The 24,928-nt window shown below is 40.0% G+C and overlaps 1 protein-coding gene across 11 annotated transcripts in view; it reads right to left on the bottom strand.

Moving 5' to 3' along the window:
- The window catches only part of rapgef1b (Rap guanine nucleotide exchange factor (GEF) 1b), a 42,922-nt gene extending 18,603 nt beyond the window's left edge, over positions 1 to 24,319 (bottom strand). For 8 of the 11 annotated variants that reach the window (XM_058616882.1, XM_058616889.1, XM_058616883.1 and 5 more), the window contains exons 1-4: positions 24,017 to 24,319; positions 3,418 to 3,563; positions 2,627 to 2,805; positions 26 to 182 (exon numbers count right to left, since the gene is read on the bottom strand). In XM_058616882.1, the coding sequence (XP_058472865.1) occupies positions 26 to 182; positions 2,627 to 2,805; positions 3,418 to 3,563; positions 24,017 to 24,044 (510 nt within the window). In that variant the 5' untranslated portion in view covers positions 24,045 to 24,319. The remainder of the gene's footprint in view (positions 1 to 25; positions 183 to 2,626; positions 2,806 to 3,417; positions 3,564 to 24,016) is intronic. The other 3 variants (XM_058616890.1, XM_058616891.1, XM_058616892.1) reach the window with 1 other exon arrangement.
- Positions 24,320 to 24,928: the final 609 nt, after the last annotated feature.

Raw genomic sequence — 24,928 nt, 5'->3', positions numbered from 1 at the left:
CGTCCCCAATTAGTGATTTGCCTACCTTTACACCATCCAGCACTGCTTTGATGACACTTGTGACAGATGCCACATTTTCCTTGTCTTCCAAGTCAATACCATCCAGCATCACCTGGTCTGCCCAACGAATGAGATTGGCTAGGCTCTGGTACACACGGTTATGGCAGGAAGACAGCGCCGAACTGCAAGAAGAGTGTGAGAGTAAGGCCTGGAACATACAATCCATGATCCTTGTCTGTGGAGAGCTACTGGGCATTTCCACATGCATGTATGTAGTCACAGTTTCATTCATAGTTAACAAGCATAGGCTTCAATCTAGTCCCACACGTGTGTACTCAAATTCAATTAAAGTAGTGAAGATTTTGCACAAGGAGTCAGCCTTCTTTTTTTATGCAATTACATTCTTTGACCTCTGACTTGCACACGTGGGCACAAGTGAACTTTTTCACTATTGGGAGTAATAAAGGAGCATCTTATCATAGCTTCTTTGTTGTCTTTATTGACCAAAAGAAGTGTGCCATTAACTGGCCTAGAAAGTGTTGTGCCAAAAGGAGCATGCACAGTTACTCAAATGCCCCCTTTACACCTTGCATTAAAATGCGTTTTCTGTGATGGGATACCGATTGGATAGTGTTTCACCAGATGCATGTACAGCTGGTACTAACATGCGTCTCCAGTGTCCACATCAAGATTTGATTGCTATCCGAAACACAGTCATCCTTCCCTTACGTCACCTCTCCCACTTCTTATGCAAAGATTTCAAGCAGCAGACTACAGTGTCACATCCTGTGCGCCACCATATCAACAATAAGTTGACTGCATGTGAAGACTCCTCTTTTGCTTTTTGCAGTTTTGTCGCTGCTTTCACATTAGCTGTGCTCAAACAATGCATATCCAACCACCTCCTGAAGTGATTTGGCAGGTTGGATCTGTCCTCAATTAGTCTCGGGTGTATTAACATCTGTACTTATAAGGGGTCATGTGCTATCGGATTGCAATCTGATCACATAAAATGCATTTAATGCCACGTGGAAAGGGGGCCAAACTGTAGGAATGCTCGCGTTGATTCATGAAGGGCCAGCGAACCACCACAGAAATAGGAAAATTACGACATTTACATTATGTGGACGTCTGCGGACACAAACAACATGGTAAATATGACACAAGATAAAGGTTGGAAGAAGGAAAGAGTATAAGAAAGAAATTTAGAAGAGGTAAGAGGAACTAGAAAAAGTAGTAGATGAGTAGATAAAAGATTAGATGCACAGGAAGTGAGAGCAGGGGGGCAGCAAGAACAGAGAGAAGTGAAAAAAGCATTGGGATAGCACATGTTCAACTGACAGTGACAGAAAACGCGACATTTCCATCCATCTACCATTTATTAAACTATTAAGGTGCCATTTGTTAATAAACAGCAGCCATGCCTGACTCCACAGTCACAGGGTGGAAACAGCTAGCTAGTGCTGACAGAGGAATGTCTAACAACACAAGGAAGCTGGGTGTTGTTGTTCTGGCTGTAGTGAGTGGTGTGTTCAAACCTAACACTAAGGTGTGGCACAAACCTGCACCAACATGCAGCATCTGATTTACAGTGCTGAAATATCTATCCACTGTCTCTGCACAGCTTAGCCCTGAAGTGAGTGAGAGACGACTGTAGCTACAGAGGTTCGAGGAAGGATTTAAGGGATGGTGGAGCAGTTGGGAGGGTGGCGAGGTTTGACCCAGAAAAACTACACAAGCTAAAGGCTCTATCTTATACACAGCTAAGTAGGAATAGTGAAACTACAAGTCTGCACATCGAGTGCCCAGACAAAATAATTCTGTTTTCAGACACACAGACACAAAGGTGTTACATCCTGTAATGACCTAGTTCTTTGACCAGTATTGATTAAAATTACTGCAAATCTTTAACTATGGAGTTAATTTTGTCAAGCAAATTTTTCCATTTGTTAAAGTCTTCTTCCAATGTCTGTCACACAACAGTTACACACAAGTGCAGAAGCTTATTTACCAAAAAAAACATGTAGGTTGCCTTAAGAAGCTTTGAAACAGAGGTGTTCAATATAAAATAAAATTTTGAAATTGTGACCTCTGTCCTCAATAATCTGCACTGATGGATAAGGAAAGGCACAGAGACAAAGAGAGATAGAGAGAGAAAGGTTGTAACATGTCTGGGTACTCTCACAGAGAGGGTTTACTTTCCCCAATGTAAAAAAAAGCAAAACTTAGTCTACATAAAATTCATTCCCCTTCCTTGAAGGTAACATACTTGATAATGTGCCACATAAGTGACTAAGATGTGAAATTTAAAGGCTTCAGGCACCAGGTACAACAGGTACACTTACAACATATGGTCAATCTTCACAAGAGTGAGTGGTAGTCAACATCATGCAAGTTCTAACACGCCCTCCGTGCCTAGCAGCTATGCAGTAAGTTATACTGAAAGTCAGAAAGCGCCGATCTCCATAACCAGCATAGGGCAACAATTAGAAAGCATGAGCCTGTTGTATAGTTTTGAATTTTGTCAAATTAAAACATGGAGTTTCCAGTCACAAAATAAGCACATAACTGTTTCCATCTTGTGCTGTGAAACAAAGGGGTTAAGTGGACATGCATTTGGGCCCACCTGTGCTGTATCCGGGCCTCCACCTGAACCAGAGGCAGGATAGCTTCAAGCACCTTGCTAGCAGAGCCAGGAAGCATCTCCAGCACCTTCTTCTCCACAACCATTTTGTCCACGATTGTCTTGAAGTAGCGCAGGGCACTGACCACATCTTTCTCGTGTTCTTCCAGTCGACTCACCTTCTGCAAATACAAAAATAGCAAAGTAATACCACAATTGTAGTTGTAGAGTTTTAGTTGCAGTGTAGCCTAGCTACATCTGATTATGATGATCATGACTTAACTTCCAAGCTCTTGAACAACATAAACACAGTGTGACTTATCATTGAGCAACCTATTTAGTATTTGGGCCAACATAGCAGTCTGGGCTCTTAGTTTTATGACTCCCATGGTTTGCACACACTTCAAAGGACCATTTATCAAGTGATGTGGCTTGGAGCCATCTTGGTCCTACATCTCTTTCAAACTCTCTCGTCTTTTACAGCAGGACTGCTGGGCAATACACTGTACTCATTAAACCAAAAGTCTAAGAGGAGTGGAGGAGTTCATTCAGGAAGTGGCCTAAATCCATTCATGTCTCTAGATTAAGACACCTGCTGCAGCCTAAGCAGCCACCACAGCTACAGGGAAGTGGTGGGAATACTTGCACACAGACAGACACAATGGGATATGGGAGCACAAAAACATTAGAGAGGAAAACAATCGCCTCACAAATAGGCAAGAAGCACATTGTATAGCTGGGAAATAGATGGATTTCCCACAATATACATGCATTTTCTGCACACACACACACACCTTGTTAGTAGGTTTTTCTGTACTCTTGGCTGCTGGCTCAGTCTGAAGTTGCTTGCCCTTCTTGGATGGAGTCCTCTTGATCTTGGGAGAATGGAACTTGTCCATCAGTTTCATGGTGAAAGAGGACAGATGGGATCGTTGCGAGTCTGTGGACAAAAGGGAAGTTGAGTGGTCAGACACTCAGGGGATCCAGAAATTGGATAAAAACAGAAGGCACAAGCACACTGAAGTGCTGATATCACACAACGTCACTCAGACAAAACTATGCTCAAGTAAAAAAGTTCAACACCAGATTCAATAACCGAACTTGAAGATTCAAGTATGTACAAAACCTGCTCTGTTTCTACTCCATTTGCTTCCAGCGTAAATCTGAAGGGCAGGATCTTCAAGCAGTCCATGATGTAGCCACGTGTTCACACACACAAGAGAGACATTAACAGAGCATTTGAATACTCTAGTTAGCCGTAATATAAAAATTGTGTCATGATAATACACTCACTGTCCCTTAACCTCCCAGGCTGATCCCATTATCTCTGCAAAAAATAAAAAATAAAAGCATCAAGAGATAAATGCTAATAACAACTGTGGGAGTCGGCAGGAAGTGTGGGTTTTATCAGTGACAAAATTGCAGCTCTATCTGCTCTAATCTCCCCTCAGCTTGATGACTGTGTGATGCGGCATTCCATAGCCATCAGCGTAAAAACACTGAATGCTGAATAGCAATCAACAACAGGAAAACACCACAAAATAGAATTCCAGTCAGGCAGTGCTTTCATCTGCACCATCGATCCACATGCATCACACATATCCACCCTACTGTTCTCCCCCTCCACCATTAATCCTCTTCATCCTTTTCTGAGTAAAAGCCAGAGTTCGATGAGGGAGCCAAGGATGATTGTGAGTCTCATTAAGAATGTTGATGCAAAGGCATCTAGTGGAGTTTTCTCTTGATACAAAATGCCTGTGATGATGCATGCATGCATGCATGACCCCTCAGGCTCTTGTTTTACACTGCATTTCTTAATAATCTTATCTTAGTGTTTATTTAATAAACCACTGAGTTACTGGAAAAGTATCTTGTGACTGTTCTGTCACTTCAATTCTGCATTTGACCTAATTCATAACATCCGAACAAGTTTACTTATTCACATGTACATGACAAGGAAAATGACAGAGTCACAGAGCTAGCCGTCTTATCGTGAGGTTGTTATACTTAGGAATTGTGTGTACTCTGTCCCCCCACTCCCCACCATCTGTGCAATGAAGACATAAAATGTCAGCCAGTCAGGATATAGGGAGGGAAGACAAAGAAAAAAATTCACTCAAAGAGCCCAGAGTCAGACGAGGGACAAGACACAGTGAAGGCCCTTCAGAAGGGGACAACCTATTTATCTTTATAGCTGTCTGTATCAGTTCTCTGTAGCATAGCCACAGGGGATGCAGTGTTTGCTTCAGTGCTGCGTGAACAGTAGAGTGAACAGCATAGCTGGGGCTGACAGGATCTTTTGTACCCTGAGGCCACACATTGTTTTGCTGGTTTTGTCAGTTTTGCCGCAAGTCAGACAGTTATTCTGGCAAGATTTAAGATTACCAATGTGTAGGAAGTGGATCAAAAATGTATACACTTTTGATTGCACATCAGCCTCCGTATGAATTTAGTCTCAGATAATCCTGTCTATTTGACCCAGCTGACCCCTTATTCCTGGCATGAGTACAGGGAATGTGGCAAACATCATGGTCCCTCTCACTCAATCTCAAACAGGCCCAGAAGGACTATGCTTGAGTTTACAGCTGCAGCTTAGAGTCCCAGCCCAGAATTGAGAAACAGTGACATCAGCACACTGAGTCACAAGCATGATCGATACATCTGGTCCCTCAGACAACATTGTAGCCCCTGTGGCTTGGCTTTCTATCATGCACACAGAGCTGGTCTCCTCTGTTTCAATTCACTTCTCCACTACCTCCCTCCCTCTTTAGCTCTTTCCCCCTTTCTCTTGAGTTCAATCAAAGTCTGGCTCAGCATGGAAATTACATCATCAACCGAAAGAAAGAAAGATGGTGGACGAGAGAACGTCAATAAGAGAAAAGAAATAAATCCAAAAGAGAGGGAGGAGAGAGAACACAGTGAAATGCTCTGTTATAGTCATGTGGGCCTCTTTAAGTCCACACTCCAGAGACAGGCCAGCCATCCCTCCTGCTCTCCCCTGACTCCTGCCTGCTGCTGTTTAGAGTTATGAGGTGATGATGTCATTGGTTGTAATGTCTCTTGCACTGAATCCGCCTAGTCATGGACTGAGAAAAATACTGAAAGAAACCTCACTGTGAAAAAACTTTTTCCTCCTTAATTTTTGCTCAGCTGCCCAGGCCACAACAGACCTTTATACAATTTTCCTTCTCAAACTTTCTTCTCTATCAACTCTGCATAACACATTAAACACAAGTTTAATGACTCTTTAAAACCAATATTGGATTTTCACTCCTGTAAGATGAAAGGACACATTGACAGACAGATTGGAAATGAACACTTCAATATTCCTTGAATGGACCACATCATTTATATTTTTCCTTGTTGTTTCCTGCTAGCGGCAGATAAATGTCTCACTGTTCATTTTATGGCAAGGAAAAGTACAGGAGTGTAGCTAGTCTGATAAACGACAGTGTGGTAATACTTCCATAAAGCTTTAGATTTATCTCTTTTGTGTTTAACTGCTATAGCGCCACAAAAACTGAACTCACGGCTCCCCCGAGCTTCATTATCCATTCATATCGCACTGAACCCTCACAGTTACTTTTATATATAATATTTTTAAGACCCCAGTGAATAATATTACAATAAAAGTATTATAAGTATATGATAAAAAGTACACATTTGTTGTTTTTCTAATTTGGTGCGGGTGGCAATAGTAAAATCATGTTTAATGTTAAGAACATTCGGACAAAATAAAATCTAAGTGTTAAGAATAAACGGTGAGGGATTCAGCTTGTAAATATTGTTTAGAGGCAGTGCAATTGCTTAAACACTTTAAAATGCTCTGAAAGCCCTTGGGGACATTCAAAACAAACACCCCAGACTGAACTAATCCTGAACAAAGCCTGGGAGAGTTCTCACACAAGCCTGTGGTATAGTGGAGTCCTCACGAGTTTGGCATTTGCTGAACTGTCACATACACACACGACACAGGTCTAAATTTATGGATGCTTCTGCTAAGTTTCACAATGCTTACATATTTCTCATTTGCGAGAAGAAGTATGTGCACCAGGCCACATGAGGGAATAGTGGCTAGAACTCTTGCCTTATAGCAAAAAGACCTGGGTTCACGATCAAGTCCTATTGAGGGCTTTCCTGTATGGCATGTTCTTCCCGTGTTCTTCCTGGTTTCATACAGTCCAAAAGCACGCAGAGGTTAATTGAACACTCAAGACTGACTGTAGGTGTAAATGTGAGAGTGGATGGTTGTTCGTCTTTGGGTTTTCACCCTGCGATGGACTGTAAACCAGTCCATGGTATACTCTGCCTTTCGCCCTAAGTCAGATGGGTTTGGCTCCAGTGGTAGACAATGAATGAAGTATGTACACCAACTTACTCAATATTTTAAGTGGGTTTCTTAATTGCCATTAAAGTAAACAGTATGCATATTTGTAATTGAATGAGCAACACACACAAATATATAAACATATATACAGTTATTGTCTATTGCCTTGATTTGTGTTTACTTTGTAGGTATTATTATTTTTTTTACATGTGAGAATTACTCAAAGTGATTATTTTAGAAGACACAAAATACATTTAGATGTCATGGGTAGAGGATATAAAGCAATACGTCAGAATAAACCCCTGGGATGTCAATAAACTGGAGAAGATTACTTCAACCCAACTGATAAAGCAGTGACATATGAGCTTGTCCAGATCTGAGTGGAGAACAGACTGGCAGATTGATTTGGTTCCTGTCCAGTACAGGTGTGATCTATACACGACAGCTGGTCGTGCCCCCACACCTGCCCTTCCCCTCAGAATAGGATGATGACTGGGTGTAGGGATACAGGGGAGGCTGTGCTTAAGGTTACAGGCACAGCTGTCACCTCCCGCTGAACTCAGTGAAAGTGCATGCAAGCCTTGCATATAGACTTGTAGAGACTGCTAAAAAACTGGTCACAGGGTCACAAAGGTTACTGGGCCAGCTGTTGAGTAAGGAAGAAGGCAAGGGGGGACATAAGTCAAACTCAAAGGGCATGTACAGTAGACAGTTAAAATGATGACTGCAAACTAAAAACCCAACAGGATATGACAGTGGACATAAGCAGGCTTGATGGGAGGAGAGAGAGAAAGGAACATGCATCCTATATACATTTGATTTGGTGCCTGGAAAAGAGTAAAGCACCCTCTCGTCTAAATGTGTATATAATTGAAAGTAAATAAGACTATGTGAATGAAGCTACTGCTATACTAGCTCAGTAGGGCTGTGCACAATGATTAAGGCAGCACTAACAGCAACATACGTACACTGACAATACTAGCGGTTACATACAATAATAAGATGATATGTTCCATAATTATATATAGATAGAAGAAAAATGCTTGAAACAAGCTTCTGCAAAGGATGAAAATACATTTGACTTAATTTAAACATTAGCCAAAATTCCCGTTAATACATATATCCTTTTAAAAGATACTGTACATAAATTAATTCTTTGTACACTTAATAGAAACGGGAAAACAACACGTTCCTATGATACATGTAAACAGACGGGTAATTATTTACAAGTGACTTCAGAGTGGGGCGGTATTTGTCCATAAAAACAACACCATAGTGGTTGAATTACTGTTTGTTCACTGTAAAGAAAACCTCAGAGAAGCAGTGTAAGAAGTACTGCATCTCCACAGGCAAGACAGGCAGTGATGCAACAGAGTGGAATGCAAGCTGGAGACACGCAAGATGAACAGTGGGAAGAAAAATGGACAGGAAAGAAAGACATTTTCAACAGGAAATAGTTTGGTGCTTAGTTAATTATTTATTCTCTCCATTGGCTTACTGCTGACTGTTTTCAGTTTTCAATAGAAATCCTTTTTACATCATCAGTTATCAATGTGTGGCAAGGAAGAAAGGTATGGAGGTAGTCCCTGGTAAATGGCTGATTGGAGAGGCAATGGGGGAAGAAATTCAGTGCTAAGTTTTCCAGCTGTTCTGTATGGGTGTAGCAAATGCAGTGGGTTTAGAAAAAAAAAGGATTGTGTTAGTTCAACTAAAACTGGATTTCTTTCATATATGTAAACATGTTAGTTTGACTGAAAATTACTACATTTGTTATCGGCAAATTTAATTGTCAACAATTGTCTTTTTTGAGCTTAACAACTTTGTTGTTTCTTTTTAACAGAGTGAGTCATCTTGCTTTCTGTCCATCTCTGCTGAGTTACACACACGCAAACACAGAGGAAGACAGATGTTTGTGTGTGATGCCTCCGTGGACTCCATTAGCTCTGGAGAGAAAAGCCACGTGCACATGGGGGAGAACACGCAAACTCCACACAGAAAGGACGTTAATAAAGTCCCTGCTTGAGCTTGCATACTGGGACAAGGACGGTAGTAGTAGTAGTCCAGTTAAATGGCGTAGTTGAGCATAACTTAATTGAGCATGGAACCTACTGTCTGAGATCTAGCATCCAGTCCATTTACTGAGAGAGTAAAGGAGATTTTAAGTGCTCAGCCCACTTACAGCAGTGTATATTTCAACTTAACAAATGAGTAAAATAGAAAATCTAATTTCTAGAACAAGCTGATCAAAATATTAAAATTCCAAATGAATTTAAAAATAAATAAACATAACTGGTGAATGACTGTTGAGTTGTCACTGAGAAACTACATCAAGGACTACAATGGTCTTGCTACATTTGGGTTCATTTTTATGTAAATGACTATTTCAAATACTTGGATACAATATCTACTTAATTTAACAAAAAAAATATTTATAATATTTGACTGAAATCACATATTTTATATATACCTCCTATTTTAAGTGATTAACAGCGCACACAAATATGCCCTTTCGTATCTCTGTCAATGACTAGCCAACCAGCCTCCTCAGCCATGAGTAAATGATCAGGAGCAAATATGAAAGTGGTGATGAAGGCGATCTGCATGCTGGGTTGCATGGGAACAGACATCTGTTCAACCGTGGCTAACAGAGCATAGCCACAGTAATACAGGCCACCAGTAACAAAGAACAATTCTGCTTTGAGAGTTACTAACTAGATCCTTAACGGCTAAGAGTAGCTGTGTTCGGTTGTCTGTGCGTTGAGTTTTTATGTGATGTGAAGATGTGAAAGTGAACAAATGAACATCTGCAAGAAGAAAAACTCTTTCCTTGAGAGTGTTTGTGCCATCTGCTCTCAAATGTAACCACAGACATGCCACAGTAGACTGGTGATTGAGACTACATCTTTCTGGGGAAACTCCTGCTCTGGGAAAGTCATCACTCACTATAAACCATGAGATCAAAGAGTGATAAAAAAAACCCTCACCGTCTTTTTGTGGTTTGTCACTTCTCAGGATTTAGTTTAGCATAAAAACCTCTAAGAATTGTACATTATCCTCCAAAATTTAAATTTGACATGATTCAAACGAATAATGCCACATTTAATAAATGTGTGAAAAGCAGGGGCTTTAAAACCACTCATCAGTGTGGAGGAAAAAGTATTAAGTTAAACCATAATTTAAAAAGGAACCCTAAAAAAACAAGCCGTTACTGGGACACAAAATAAAACCTTTCCTTATGACTTGGTAACACATACGTCATTCTTGTGTCTATTAATTCCTTAGGTGTTGCTTTCTCATACGTCAGTCAATATTTTCACAACCACGGTGTACTTTAATGAGACAAATCCGTTATTCAGCAACATGCAAAAGAAGGGTCAGTGAGAGCACACTTTTTTTCATTGCACTTTGGGAAACATACATTGATCTGACCTTGCACAATCTATAATCAGCAAGTTGCGGCATTTCCTGCATTTAAACAGCAGCCTGCAGCAGACTTATACAACTGTATTTTTCAAACACAAAGTCACAAGGTTTCGACTGAGCACCGTGAAACAAAAAGTGAGGGGTGAAGTGAAAGCTCAGTAAAGCAAAACAATTTACTGTAATGAACAACAATGTGTGAACACAAGGCTACTGAGGTTAAAGCAGACGGTGGACAGTTCTACTATTACACAGCATGTAGATGGTATGTCGATATTGAGGTGAGTGGGTCTGTGTAAAGCTGTGTGACTCAAACTGAATCTGCCTAAGCAGTGGTATTACTAATAACTTTTCGTCTGTGCCTTTCCTGTAAACACCGTATAGAAGAAGACATGCGATATATTGTACACAGTAAAAAATAAATAAAATTGTTGTTGTTGAACTATTATACAACAATGAGTTTCATCAAACAAAAGGGAGAAATCTAGTGGACCCTTCTGGATATTTTTCATGATACTATCAAAATCATCATTTAGATGCAAGATTCCATAATTATGCCATTATTCTGTTTATGTTCCTTTTATTTGTTCTATGCTAAAAATTGTGTGACAGTGACACATCAAACACACAATGTCAATATTTAGAACGATCTGGAAAAATGAGGGCATTCTCAAAGTGACTATTAGTATATACAGTAGCTTTACAGTAGTACAAACCTTAAGATCTGACATATTAAAAAGGTTTTCAATATTGGGAGCTGTCTTTTTACTGCGTTTTGAGTTTAATAATCCTTAAACATCATGTTTAATTAATGATTAAACTACTGTCAATGAGGAGGTGCGTTTAATAACAATGTACACTATAGAAAAATAAACAGAAATGTGGAAACAAACAGTAAATCTTGGCAGGAACTTTGTTCAAAGTTACAGTAGGCCACATAAGCTAAGGTTATAAGTTCACATCGATGTATTACACAGACTGTTCAGTTATTGGTTAAATACCACTGAAGAAAATGTGACACTTCTCTGGAATTAAACCATCAGATCATATCAGCAGATTTTCCCCAATTTCCAGTGAAATTAAGAGTTTTAATCACGTACTTGCGGTATTGCGTATATGTGGTATTGTATGACTTTCACACACAATTCTAGCGTATGTCAAATATAGGCCAGTTGCTTGGAAGGAGGGTTTGGATGTGGATAGGACTAAAAGACCCGTGTATTGTGTGGTGGCATAAACATTTACAAGTCTGTAGCCTCAATGGCCTCCTCTGTTTAAATATGAGGCCAACAAAACTCCTTCGTCCAAGGCTCTATTTGTCCAGAGTTAACACCATCATTTCTCCCTTCTGAATTCCTCTTTGCCCCTCTGTACCTTCCAACTGGTACTGTGGCTCAGTCTGGTGGGTCGTTCTTACTAGTATTACCACATGTATTCAATACATTTCCATGCACAGTTCATTTGAGCTACAGTTGTGGCTCGATGCCGCTTTTTAATTGGACTCCTACCCTTGTGCCAGTACACGAGCACTAGTGTGGAATCAATTTAATGAATGAATTGTGTCCGCCTCCGCTACACTAGGTGCTGATACAGAATGCCCCCTCTCAGCTTGTTGATAATAGGCAGTTTCTGGCTTCACTGGCTGCTAGTTCTTAGCATGTCAAGCCCCATGTGCCTTTAGAATTTCCGATTTAGTACAATACCAGTCAGACCGACATGTTACGTGTATTTAAGTAAAATTTTAGTCGGATTAACACATATTAACTACTTGTATTGTTATATACTCATTTATCCCTCAAATTGACTTCTTTTGATTGGCACTCATTCACAATCTCCCTTTCTTCATGTCTGTGAGTAACTTAAATCATCAGCAAGGCACTACTCAAGTGGCAGCTTTAGTGATACAATGACAACATACAGTACGGCATTGCTTTTTGACCACACTACATCAGCTGCAGGCTGTGACTGACATTTAAGTATGAATATTATGAATATTCAAATTATCCCCTTTCCAATGCCAGTAGCTGGAACTCCAGTTGAATAGATTTAATATGGGTTGAGGTCTCATGGTGGGTGGACTAATGGAACTAGTTAATGGGAGCACTTGGCACAGTGGTTCAGTTAGATTGTATTGAAAGCTATAGAGGGAGCCCCGAGGTCTAGGTCACTCAATTGTCCTTTACACAACAGTAACACACAAGCATCCACATCTCCAGACAGTAAGAAATGAGCGCACAAAGAAATCCCAGTGAACTATTCAGCTGCGAGCAACAGATTTCACACGGAATGCCCTGTTTTACAGAATCAGAAAAAAATGCATAATATAGTCTATAACACACAAGTAGGAAGATTTAGATGGTCCAATTGTAAGATAAAAAAACATATAGAGAGAAGTAGTTAAACAATAATGTAAAGTAGTAAAGGTTCAGAGGTTAACTTATGCTAAAATAAGACACTAACTTACAAAATTACTTGCCATAATTACCTAGTCTACCTTTGACGATTGGTGCGGTGATTATCTCTTCAAATCGTGTTTTTGTTGCTGTTGTTTTTTCTGTCACGTTTGTCTGTGCAGCCTTGGCCAAGGTTTCAATCTCTAGTTTAATTAATCAGTAGAGAATCTGTAACTCTTGATCACTGATGAATAACTATTAATTAGACATTTTGGCAGACACAAATATGCCAAATGTTTAATCTTCTCAATAAGTCAAGGCAATACTATTTTCGCCGACGATGAATTTAATAATCGACATAACCTTTTTTTTTCGAAGCTATGTTTTTCTATCAAAACTGCCTTTCGGTCCTTGACACACTTGCGCAATAGTGGTAATGTGGGTCAGCCGTGATAGCAATAGCACGACAGTAATGCACGAGCATCTGAAAAGGAAGCATGTTGTGGCTGATTACATTTTCTGATGAAGAGGGACAGGCATCTCGGTAAGCTAATTGGCTAGTTAGCTGGTCAAATTAACGTCAACAGTGAGCTACTTACTTATAGCTGTAAATGTTAATATTAATGATGACGATTTCATTAGTCTTACCACATATGTTATGTGTTTGCTGTAATGTTATAACAGCGATGTCATATTTGAATAGGAAATGTGATAACACTAATGTTTTATAATATATATTCATAGTGCATAGTTTTTGGTTCCATTTTACAATGCACTAAACATTTACAGCAAAAAAATGTTAAAGGCCAGAGTTTTGCGTGTTTTTTATTTTATTTATCACATTAAAACATGTCAGACATGCTGCTACAAGCTGCAAAGTTCATTAAAAGTTGAATCAACTATCATCTTAATTATCTTTATTTTTAGTTAGCACATACCTTAAACACTTTAAGCTGGAAGCTAATGATGGTTATACAAGTGCAGCCGCTTGCTGGTGCGATAAGCTGCAATTTACATATGACCCGATTAGTTGACTAATCGCAAAAATAATTGGTGACTAGTCGATTATTGAAATAATCGTTTGTGGCAGCCCTAGTTAGACTCCAGTTAGTTTCATGATTCTGCTGATATGACATAAATGAGAGAGGCTACAGACGGTGAATTTATAGTGTTATACTGGAGGGCAGTGCAAGAAATCATACAACACAAACACGGCATCCTGGGTACCCCTCCTGTTCCTTCCACCCTGACGCCAAGGTCACTGGCACGATTTCCTGTCCCTTGTCTCCATCATTGAAGGCCGCTCCCTCTTTTCTGAACAAAACTCACAGACCACAGCAGCCTGGGCGCAGCACATCTGTATATGCAGCTTCCCTGTATAACAACTTTACTCAGCTAAACAGGCACAGACCTCACTCACACACGCACACAAAAAGACCAGAAGCACCACTGTGCCATACATAACAACTCAACACAAACAATGCTCTAAGCAGTCTGTAACTTCATATGACCTTCTGGCTACAGTCATACTGCATTTTTTTAGCATTCCATTTAAAGCTCACTTTCTATATGAATGCCTCAGCAAAGTGAGAGCAGATACAAGCACGGAGCAGGTTCACACTGGGTGAAACAGATAGAATAAAGAACCATAAAGTGCTATAAATACGCAGCTTGTCAGTATCTCTGGCATCAAGAAGAAGAATAACAGAGACAAGGCGACAGCTACAAACCCTGTGATCTTACTGGGATGATTTCAGAGGAGAATACTGCATGACCGAGTCCTAAAAGTGGAAATTAGCATTTTGGCACTTCCAGTTCCCTCTTTTGCCTTCTACTTTTAAAGTGGAAAGTTGGGGCTCAAACTTCGGCTTCACTAATCTACATGCTGACGTGTCTCTGGGCAAGACACTTAACTCCAAATTCCTCCCGGGCTGGCAGTGTGTAAATAGGTGTGATAAATGTGACAGAAAAAGTGCGGCATCGCTGAATGGATATGAGGCGCTATATCAAAACAGACCATTCATGATTTTCTCAAGTTTTTGCATATCTTCAAAAAGAAGGCCGTCTAGTGTCATGAGACTACGGAGTTTGTTGTGGACAAAGCTGATGGACTCACTAGTACATCTCTATTGCTTTGTTGTGCTCAGACTCATGCTCTTGGAAACTATGACTTTCTTAGAGGAAAAGCTTTTGCAGAGGAGGTAAGTGCCGCAAACCAAATTATAAGTTAAAAGCAGTTGGATGCATAATGGTGGTGAAGTAGCCATTTGACAGTGATGTAGTTCATTAATAGCATAGCATTTGCTTATAACTTCTGGCATTTGTATGCAGGCTTCAGAAACATCTAAAGAGTATATCCCTGAATAAAATGTGCAAGTATCATAAACGTTTGTTTGCCACAGTGTTTGTTTACTAAATTAATCCAAAAGCCAGTGGAAGAATCCCATTAACCTTTAGGCAAGGAAACCAGGGTGACACTAACTGGTTGGTGTACAGAAATACGTCATCCCTGCAGCACTTTCTGAACAGCAGCTGTTTGGCATGAGAGCATGAGGCAAACGGGCGCTATAAAGCACTTGAGATAGGAGACTGATCCCACGCATAGACAAACAGCCTCAAGAGAACCGATCACTTCACTGTCCGAGTACAAGTCGGAGTCAGATACAGAGAGAGAGTAGCATAAGCAACAGTGTTCTTGTGAGTAAATGGCCTCAAGAAGCGGGGAGTGGTACCACTCTCCCCCTGTTTGAGTGCTACACAAAGCTGATCTTGTCAGTACAGCTGGCTACTTGTCATCTTCTCAACATTTTGTTCAAACACACAGCATTCAACAAGACTGACAAACACATGCACCAGCACCATAATACATCTTGGAGTTCAAATACTCTGTGGCAAACCAAACTCTTTGCATTTATATTGCTTCACAGCTTCTTAAAAAAAGGCTTAGATGCCAGATGTGTCCATACAAAGAACAAGACTTGCCCTCGCAAAGTCACTACTAATTAGGCAGTTTAAACTATGTCAGTGATGAATAACCAACCACACACAAAACAATTATTTTTTTAATTATGCTCAAAGAAAACCTTATTTAAATCTGTACACTGCTTGTTCCTTGATTTCTAGATGGCTTATAGGTGTTCCATGGTTAATTAAATATTTAAAATCTATATGTACATACTCAAAAAGTTTTTTTTCCTAATCACATTTAAATAGCAGAAGGATAAGTGGAACTAAATTCTAATTTCTCATCTAACTAACATGAACTAACTCTTTCAAAAAGCAATTTGTCGCAAAACAAATGCAGTTACATTTCAAGCCCTTTATCCACGTTTAAAACCTTGGTAACAACATTAAAAAGTGGATTTTCAAGCACCTGTAAGAACACGTAAAACTAAACTACATACATCTGTCATTTTTGATCAGATCAAACTATTGAGAGAGACACTGCGAGCCAGTGACACAACTAACAAACAATTTGAACAAAGAAACAACAGTGAATGCAGTATCTGAAAATAAAGGTAATATGGCAATATAAGGGCGAGACAAACGGGTACAAAAAAATACACTGTAAACAAGGTCCTCAACATTCTGTTTCAGCTTTCTTGTTTTGCTCAGTCAACACAGCAACCATGTCCTTGGAGGAATGGGGCTTATGAAATGGGAAACAGCTTAAATCAGAAGGAACTTGAACTAAAGAAGGCAGAACAAAGACTGCAGTGTCTCTGTTGTTCAAGATGACTTGGAATCATGTCTTGATAATAAGTTTAGATGTATTCAAATATGGCTGCAGTAATCTGGAAAGGCTGCATATTGTGTGGCAATCTTACTGTGAAAAAGAAAATGAATGTAAAAAGTTGCTTATCATCTTCCAACAAATTATTGATTAACTGATGTTTTTCTTCTGCAAGCAGTCACAGTGCAGCAGGCGTACTAAACAAAAGCCTGTATTTTTATCTCATCTGGAAAAAGGCAACCCTACAACACCCAATTACAGTGAACAATATAACACACATCCAGCATTGGAAAAAATACTGTTGATTAATTCAAACATCATTGTTTGAATGTTGTTTTTTAAATGATGCAAGTAGAGTCAGAAAAAAAACATTAAAAACATCTTTCATGATGAAGTAATTGCAATTTTGCACGATGAAGTAATTGTTAAACGCCATATTTGCCATAATTGTTAAACGCCTATGCTCCAGCTACAGCTGAGTAGACAAGAAAACATGCCACTGTTAAAGGACTTCTCAAAGAACTATAGATGTGTGTTGAATTAAAGATATGTTTTAAGTTTGACCTCCGCAGACTTAAGTTCAGTGATGGCAGGAGCCACCCTACTTCTTTATGACTTCAGTATTGCTCAATGCCATTGGAGGAACCTCATAAAACAGTATTTTTTTAAACACATTTTCTCATTCAGGTTGTGAGAATAGGAACATCCAAGAGGAAGTGGGTCAGTGGACACTGATGCACGCAAACACTAACATAATGTCAACATTCTGCCCACAGGGTTACAGGCTGAGCCAGAGTCTGACAGATTAAACATTGTCTACTTGCAAGTATGTCAGATACTATTTGGGTATGATATCAGGATATCAAACGAAAGATTTGGAATTATCCATTTATTCAAACATAAAGCCATGAATACGCACAAATACACACCCACATCTGCCTTGACAACAACGATGACTCGTTTGCAAGCAATGTCAACTTCTCTCTTTATTCCTGATTTAGACTGGAATCGGAAACTGGCAGAGACTGTGGGACATCCCCTTCATTGTGTGCCAGCTCTCTGACACAGCCATGCCACCCAGGGGTTTGACTGACATGCACATTTGACATAAAGCTTTTTTTTTTTTATCTCCACATTTTCACCCAGACAACGCTTTTAACAATTATACTTCTTTGGTTGCTAAAAAATGCTCTACATTCAGACAGACAGGCACTTATTTTACATTATTCTTAATGGCTGGGTAATTGTGGTGTCAGTCTGACATGCATGTGCTCTTGTCAGCCATTTAATATTCTTTTCAATGGACAATCAAATATAACTACCTCTTTTTAAATCTAATGCAGCAAAAAAATAATCTGAGTATGCTCATTGTAAAAGAAGAACTGAAAGTTTTCAGCAGTGGTTCTCCATCTTGTTTCTTTTGGTGCCATCATCTAATTAAGAACTAATTCCTTCATTCGTAAGGCCTTAATTAAAAGGACAGAAGAACTTTGGTCCAGGACTTAGTTACATTTTGAGTTTTTACTTGGGTTCATTCTTTAATGATCAAAATGTAAACCTACTGTGGAGAGGGTACTTAGACCTAGGGAAAGACCTCGACCGTCTGTCTAATCAGACAACAAAGACACTTCCTGCCCGCTGGTCTGAAATGCACAGATTATTATACAGAGTATTATAGCACTTGGCTGTGTGTAATTACACAATGATAGACTCTCAAATACCTTAATTATGGAGTCTCTATGTGGTACTGGCTCACCAGGGCGGATGTGTTCACACAGATTAACAGGACAAGCACGGGTTCCCTACAAACCTTAATAAATCAAGTTGCATTAACCCCAACACAGTGGGTCAACAAACAGACTCGGCTACCATTGTGATGCAAGGTAGGCAGTCTGGATTTAAGAAGCCAAGATTACAGCTGCATGGTATGTAACCAACACCAATGTTTGTATTGTGTAACTGGATTAAGACAGCAGCATCTAGGGAAACTGGCATCTCCTGATGAGGTGAGACGAGAGTGGCAATGGTCTCTGTCTACATGGTGATGAGGCAGAAAGGCAGCCTGTGAGGGAAGGCTGCTGCCCCGCAGAGCAGCCTCCTCCGGCTGGGTCCACCCAAATTTCAGCAGAGCAAATGAGCACTTTCCATAAAGCCACACGGCAAGGAATGTCCCCTGCATTTCATTCTGCCAGTAAGTTACATTAAAGCTCCAAAACCGGCGACAACAGCACTAAACAAAGAAGTACACCTCCCCCAAAATCAATGCAAGACTGCTTCCATTTTTTTTTACAAAAAAAGCGTTCTATAAAGTGTGGAGAAAACAATTAAAATCAATCAAAAAGCTATTAAAATATGTGATTTTCTACCCAGTTCAGTTTATTACAATGAATTGATTTTTGAATTAAAAAGAAAGCAGGAAGCATTGCAATGACAGCTAGCATCAATATTACTGGTTTGCATTCATGAATCAGGATAAGTTCTGCCATATTTGTGTGTCTACCTGTGTCTTCATCTAGATCCCCCTGTAGAGAGGAGTCTGTGTCCTCTGAGGAGGCCTGGCTCCTCCAGCTTATGTTGCCCATCCCAGAGGCCAGTATCCACACAAGCTATGAATCCAGAGGTGATACTGACAGCTTTGAAATATACTCGTCTGACCAACAGGTCCTCATTGTACAAAAAAAATCTAACTATCACTCAGTAGCACTCCTGAGAGTTAGTCACAAACTTACTGGTCCTCATGATCATCCTTGCTTGACTCAGCCACGTTACACTGCACTTCAGAGGAAAGATCCACAAATAGCTCCAAAAGCAGGCAAGAGGTAGTAAAAAAGTTAAAAGTTCATCATTTCAAAAATAATTAATCTTGCAAAAGCTGTTTAAATGCAGCTAGTGTCAAAGAATCCTGGATAGAATGGTGACGCTTTCTAAGCTGTCATCAATGGTCCTGTAGAGGGTCCAACCCACAATTGTCTGGAGTGGAGATGCACTGAACAGTCTCAGGGAAGTGAGCAGGCCACCTGCAGGAATAAATGATCTGCTCTCTGGCATGTAGGTCAACACACAGCAGTGAAATCAAGTGAAGCATCATCTTTTAAGATGATCGCCCCCAAGGAAAAAAAGTCTCAAGAGCTGGAGATGGAAGCAGAGAAATAAACGTGACCCATAAATGGAAGTCAGATTGAATTACAAATAAAATCCCCAAAAACAATCTCTGTAGAAGATGTTAAGGGTGGAATGGCTCTGAAAACATTCCTGTTATTGCCTTTATAGACAGCCTTCCATTGGTCATCATCAATAGCCTCAGTACAGTGATTACTCAAGGTATAATCCATCCAATTCTCTACAGTTCTTCATCTGTGTTCAGACTTGTTTCCCATCAGTGCACTACCTTTCTCCACCCTCTTTCTCTCCCTTCCTAAGCTCTATTCCCTGCCTCTTTTTGCTTTCCCATACACAGCACATACAAAAAAGTAATTACAACACAGCGAAACCTATATGAGAACAGCAAGCCTCTCATTCTGTGGGAGAGGGAGGGTAAAATGCTTGCTGCCACCAAACCTCAAAATTGCAGCATGTCAGACCAAGACCCATAGCTTATGCTGTGGCAGTGGGATCCCTCATCAGCAATGTGCACACATCTAATCGTCTAGGAAACCCTTTTGTAATAATGACTTCTTTAGCTCTTGCTCAGAAACTCTGTGACTCAGGCATGTGGGGCTTACTATTTCTGTACATCAGACAAATAGATATTTCAGTCTGAAGTGATGCAGCAACCACTTAGCAAAGCCAAGAACTTGACTTGCATATCTGTGTAACTCAAGGAAAGCTTGATACGAAGATGCACAGTCCCTGACTATGGATCTAAAATAAGGCTGCTTCTACCAAACACTGCCTAGTCAACAGTGCTAATTATAAAACAATGTACTAGTCACACAGCTTTGACACAAACACAAATGTGCCAAAACCTTTGTGTCACAATCCATGCGGGGAGTAAGAGCATATGAATTTTGCAACAGCAATAATCCAAATATAAAGCCTCAATTAATGCAGGTTTCTTTAAGTCGGTGGGCTGTTTCTCCATGTTAGAAAGGTAACCCAATGCTTGCATTTATCCTCAAAATAAAACCTATTAAAAATTAACACAAAGCACCAGTGATTTTATAATTATTTATACCAATAAAGCTGTCCATCTTCACAGTACTTTTCTTTCCTACACTGAAGAGGGTGCAAGGTTTCATTTGTTAAATGAAGCTTAAGTCGCTTGCTTTACTCAGATTCTGAGTCACTTTAACTGAAACCAACCATGTCACAATAACACCGTCCATTGAAAGGGGGTGGCATTAGATGTGTCACTGCACCTGTGGTACAATTCCAAACCATCTAATTGGGTCATATTTGCATTCAAAATAAGCACATCCATTCTTTTTAACAACGGTCATTATCAGCTGGTTTAGCACAGGTTTTACCCAATTTAATGTTTTCATGTACAGAGAAAGAGTCCCTAAATTGTACATGGTATTACTATATGCTGACCTGGACCTAACAAAACTCTTATTTAACACACATTAACTGCTTGTAAAGATCTGGTTAGATTAATGTAATTTTTCAGTTTAGATACTCCGGCAGCTGAGTAAATCACAATGCAAGTGTGTAAGTGTTTTAAGACTTTTCCGCCCTGTTCCTTTTCTCTTGTTAGGCTTTGGGGGTGGGGGGGTGGGGGGGGTTGAGCAGCAGAGACATTGAATCTGTATCAGAGAATTTCAGCTGCTTGAACAATGAAGTCATGCGGGTGCATACACACAGATTGGGGTTCAGTGTTGCAACAGACACAAGAACCACCCACTTGATTTCCCAGGGAGGTGACATCCTCAACGAGCACCACACAACGGGGTGTAGCAGCAGCAACTCAAAACAGTAACACTGCGTCAGGTCATTGACAGCAGGACATTGTATCCATGGTGATAGGGGATGTTGATGCAGCTAATGACTCTGGAAGATACACCATCCAAGTCTCCATGTGGAACTTGGTGTCTCCAAGTGTACTTATAGATCTACTTGGTCTGTGTGCTATGCCATCTACTTAGATTGCTCGACTGGAAAATCACATTACTATGCAAAGTTTAAACCTACACTGAAGTTCAGGAATCAACACTTGTAAACAGTGGCAGTGACACCTAATTTCACTTTCTACAAATCATTTCCATTTAAATTTGCTCCAGGAGTCAAGAGTGAATTAATCTCTTTCTGTCAAAGGCTAAACCTGTTCCCTTTTCTGTGGACTCTCCACAGCCTAAGCCCACTTTTAACTTTTAATTAACATCTATTGCCACAACTCCTTCTGCTCACTCTCTATCTCTCCAAGGAAAAGGCTTAATAGGGTGACACTGAAGTAGCCATGATATTGTGGCTATTTTCAGCCAGCAATGTTTTCTTCTAAAGGCATTGATCAGGATGAGATAAGCAACAAGTGAAACAGTAAATACAGCTGGAAAGGGGAAGAAGTCCATATGAGGAAGGGTGCAGGTTCTAACCAATACATTTGCTTTACATCTACTCTCTGTTTAGTACTTATTTTCAGGTACTTTTTTTAATCAGAACTCCACTACTTTATTAGCAAAAACATATTACTCTACTGTATTTATAAAGTACTTAATGTAACTTGTCAACAGTTTTTTATTTATATATTTTTCGGAGTAATCAACAGTGAGATCCACTGATCCAGCCAACTGCAGGAAGAGAACATCACGGGTGAAAATAAATACTACACAAAACTTAAACAAAACTAAAGGTTAAGTTCCAGAATTCATGATTTCATTTGGTAATAATTACAGCTAACATACTATTAGTGTAACAAATATGTAACAAAGGTTCGACATATATCAATATTATCTGTGCCCTGTGAAAACAAACTTTGAAACAGAGCACACATGCTGTGAATGATTTGCCTCAGATTTGTGAAATATTTCTCTGATTTTGTCTTCAACTTTAACACAGAAATATTATTTGTCTTTAATTATCTGGCATTTAAACTCCCTACCAAAACATTTTTAAGAGTTTAAGTCTTTGATAGTTTTGCCTAATGGCAACAATAAGAACAAGACCCTATAAAATATTTTAAAATGATTATGTATTATAGTGTGTTTTCAGAAGCATCATCAACAGCATTTTTACTTTTCTATTAAACATGTACAGTAGGCAAAGCTGATTATGTAGTACACTGTTGCATGGATACAATCTGAAAGTATTTTTTACAGTAAATACTTTTATTCTTTATTCGTGAGGACATTTTATTTTTTTTAAGCACTCACTGAAGTAAATTGTCTCAGTACTTCATCCACCAATGGTGGCTGTTATCCAGAAACCCTGAATTTAATTTTGAACCAGAATCCTCAACACTGCCTCTTATTTAGCTGTGACCATATGTAGTCATCATCTGTCTGCAAGTCACGAAAGGAATCGGAAACTTTTACGCCTGTGAAGAATGGGTGAGCTACTGGTGGATGACACCCTCCCCGCCTCTGCACTGGGAGCCGAGAGTACGTGTGTCCATTTACTGCAGACATCACTGGACACGACTGTATATGAAGGAGACAGCTGGCGGGGTAGGATGCGTGTGTAGCAGGCGGGTATAAAGTTTCCTTTCCAAAAGCATACCGGAGACCACCCCGTGTCCCCCCACCACTCCACTCTGCACCAGCGCGCCGCGCAGTTGTTGTTTTTTTTAATTTCCCTTTGAAGTTGCGTGATATGATGAACGGCGCCGGAGGACACAACAAAAAAGATGCCACGTGCACAAAGTTAAAAAATCAACACAACACAAACATACAGCAGAGTCATGGGCGTGAACGCAACGCAACTCCAGCGCACTGCTTGGTAACAACGCAGCTAGCGTTAGCTCCTGAAAAGCTAACATTTAGCTGCTGTTAGCCACCGTTAAAAATAAACACCTTTTACGGCCAACTATGATACACACAAAAAACCAGCAACAGACAACATCGTTTAATTATCTCTATTGACACTACTCTTTTCGAACGAAAAAAAAATCCAAAGTTATTCATAAGTGTTTGTGATGCTTTCAAACAATCAAACCATTGGTGTATTTACGCTGAGGGAGAACGGGGAAAAGCCGGTGGGCTGAAGATGTGGAATTGTGATAGGTTTTAATTGTATTTTTAGCAGTGGCTAACCTTCGATATTTATCTCGCCAAACTGCCGGGATTGTAATATCACTAACACTTCATTGTTGTCTACATATGGCTGAAAAGGCACAGTAAAAGCCATTTTCTTCAGCTAATACAGGCTAGCCGATACAGTGACGCTTGGTTTTAAGTGAATAGCCGAGAAAAAGAACAACCATATGAGGCCCAATTAACCAACCATTCACACTGACCACGTTCGTTGTGTGGACCCATCATTTCTGTGCATGTGTCGGGGCACGGACGCTCGTTTTCATCTGTCCGTGCTTCGATATGAGGAATACCGTTACACGGTGTCCCGACGTGTAGCCGTGCAGCACTTACCTTGCTTGCTCTCTATTTTCCCCGACATTTTCGTAGCCAGCAGCTGTGATCCCACTCGCAGTTCAACAAAAACGTTAGCTACAGACGAGCCTCGCCGTGCGTCTCCTCCCGATTATTCCCTCATTTTCGATGTACTGTAGTGTCCATGAGACGATTCCACCGGGGTTAGTGCCATATATTTACAGGCCACACACATTGGCACGGTCAAAAACTGTCTCGGTCAGTCTCCGGGTGATTTTCACTGGATACACACACATTCACACACTCACGCCTCTCTCTGCCTCTCTCTCTCTCACACACACATACACACACACTGGCTAATGTCTTGAACCCAGACTCTGGAAGGGAGCCTTCACAGTCAGTATAACACCGCCCCCTGGCGTCAGGAATTAGTCATATCAATCTGTCAACAAGGGGATGGGCGTGTTGCAGTTTGTATTCTGAGTTTTCAAAAACTCGAGGTTTGTGTGTGTGTGTGTGTGTGTGTGTGTGTGTGTGTGTGGTGCTTTGATTAGGCTCATCGACTTACAGAGAACTTGCAAGTGTTTCACACTGATAATTAACTCTATCTATCTATCTATCTATCTATCTATCTATTGTGACAAAATGAAAACAAGATAAGGCATGCAAAAATAAAAAATAAATATATGTATATACAGAGGACAATAAAATGATATGTATATACAAAATCTAAAATGCATGTTTGCCATAAATGTTCTATAACATAGAATACAACAACAGAGAGCTCCAGAGATGGTGGTTGTTACCCAGTACAACTCCTCACATCTATAAAATTACGTGTTATTGTTTCAGTTCGATCTGGTATCAAAGACGTACCAATATTTGACTTTACTTATTAAGAGTTAGTTCATAGTTTGACAAAGGATTCACTCACTTGTTCAACCTTAACAC

This window comes from Solea solea, chromosome 19, assembly GCF_958295425.1.
Source record: "Solea solea chromosome 19, fSolSol10.1, whole genome shotgun sequence".
Classification (NCBI taxonomy): Eukaryota; Metazoa; Chordata; class Actinopteri; order Pleuronectiformes; family Soleidae; genus Solea; species Solea solea.
The sequence above is the reverse complement of the archived record's forward strand: the minus strand, read 5'-3'. Positions and strand labels throughout refer to the sequence as shown.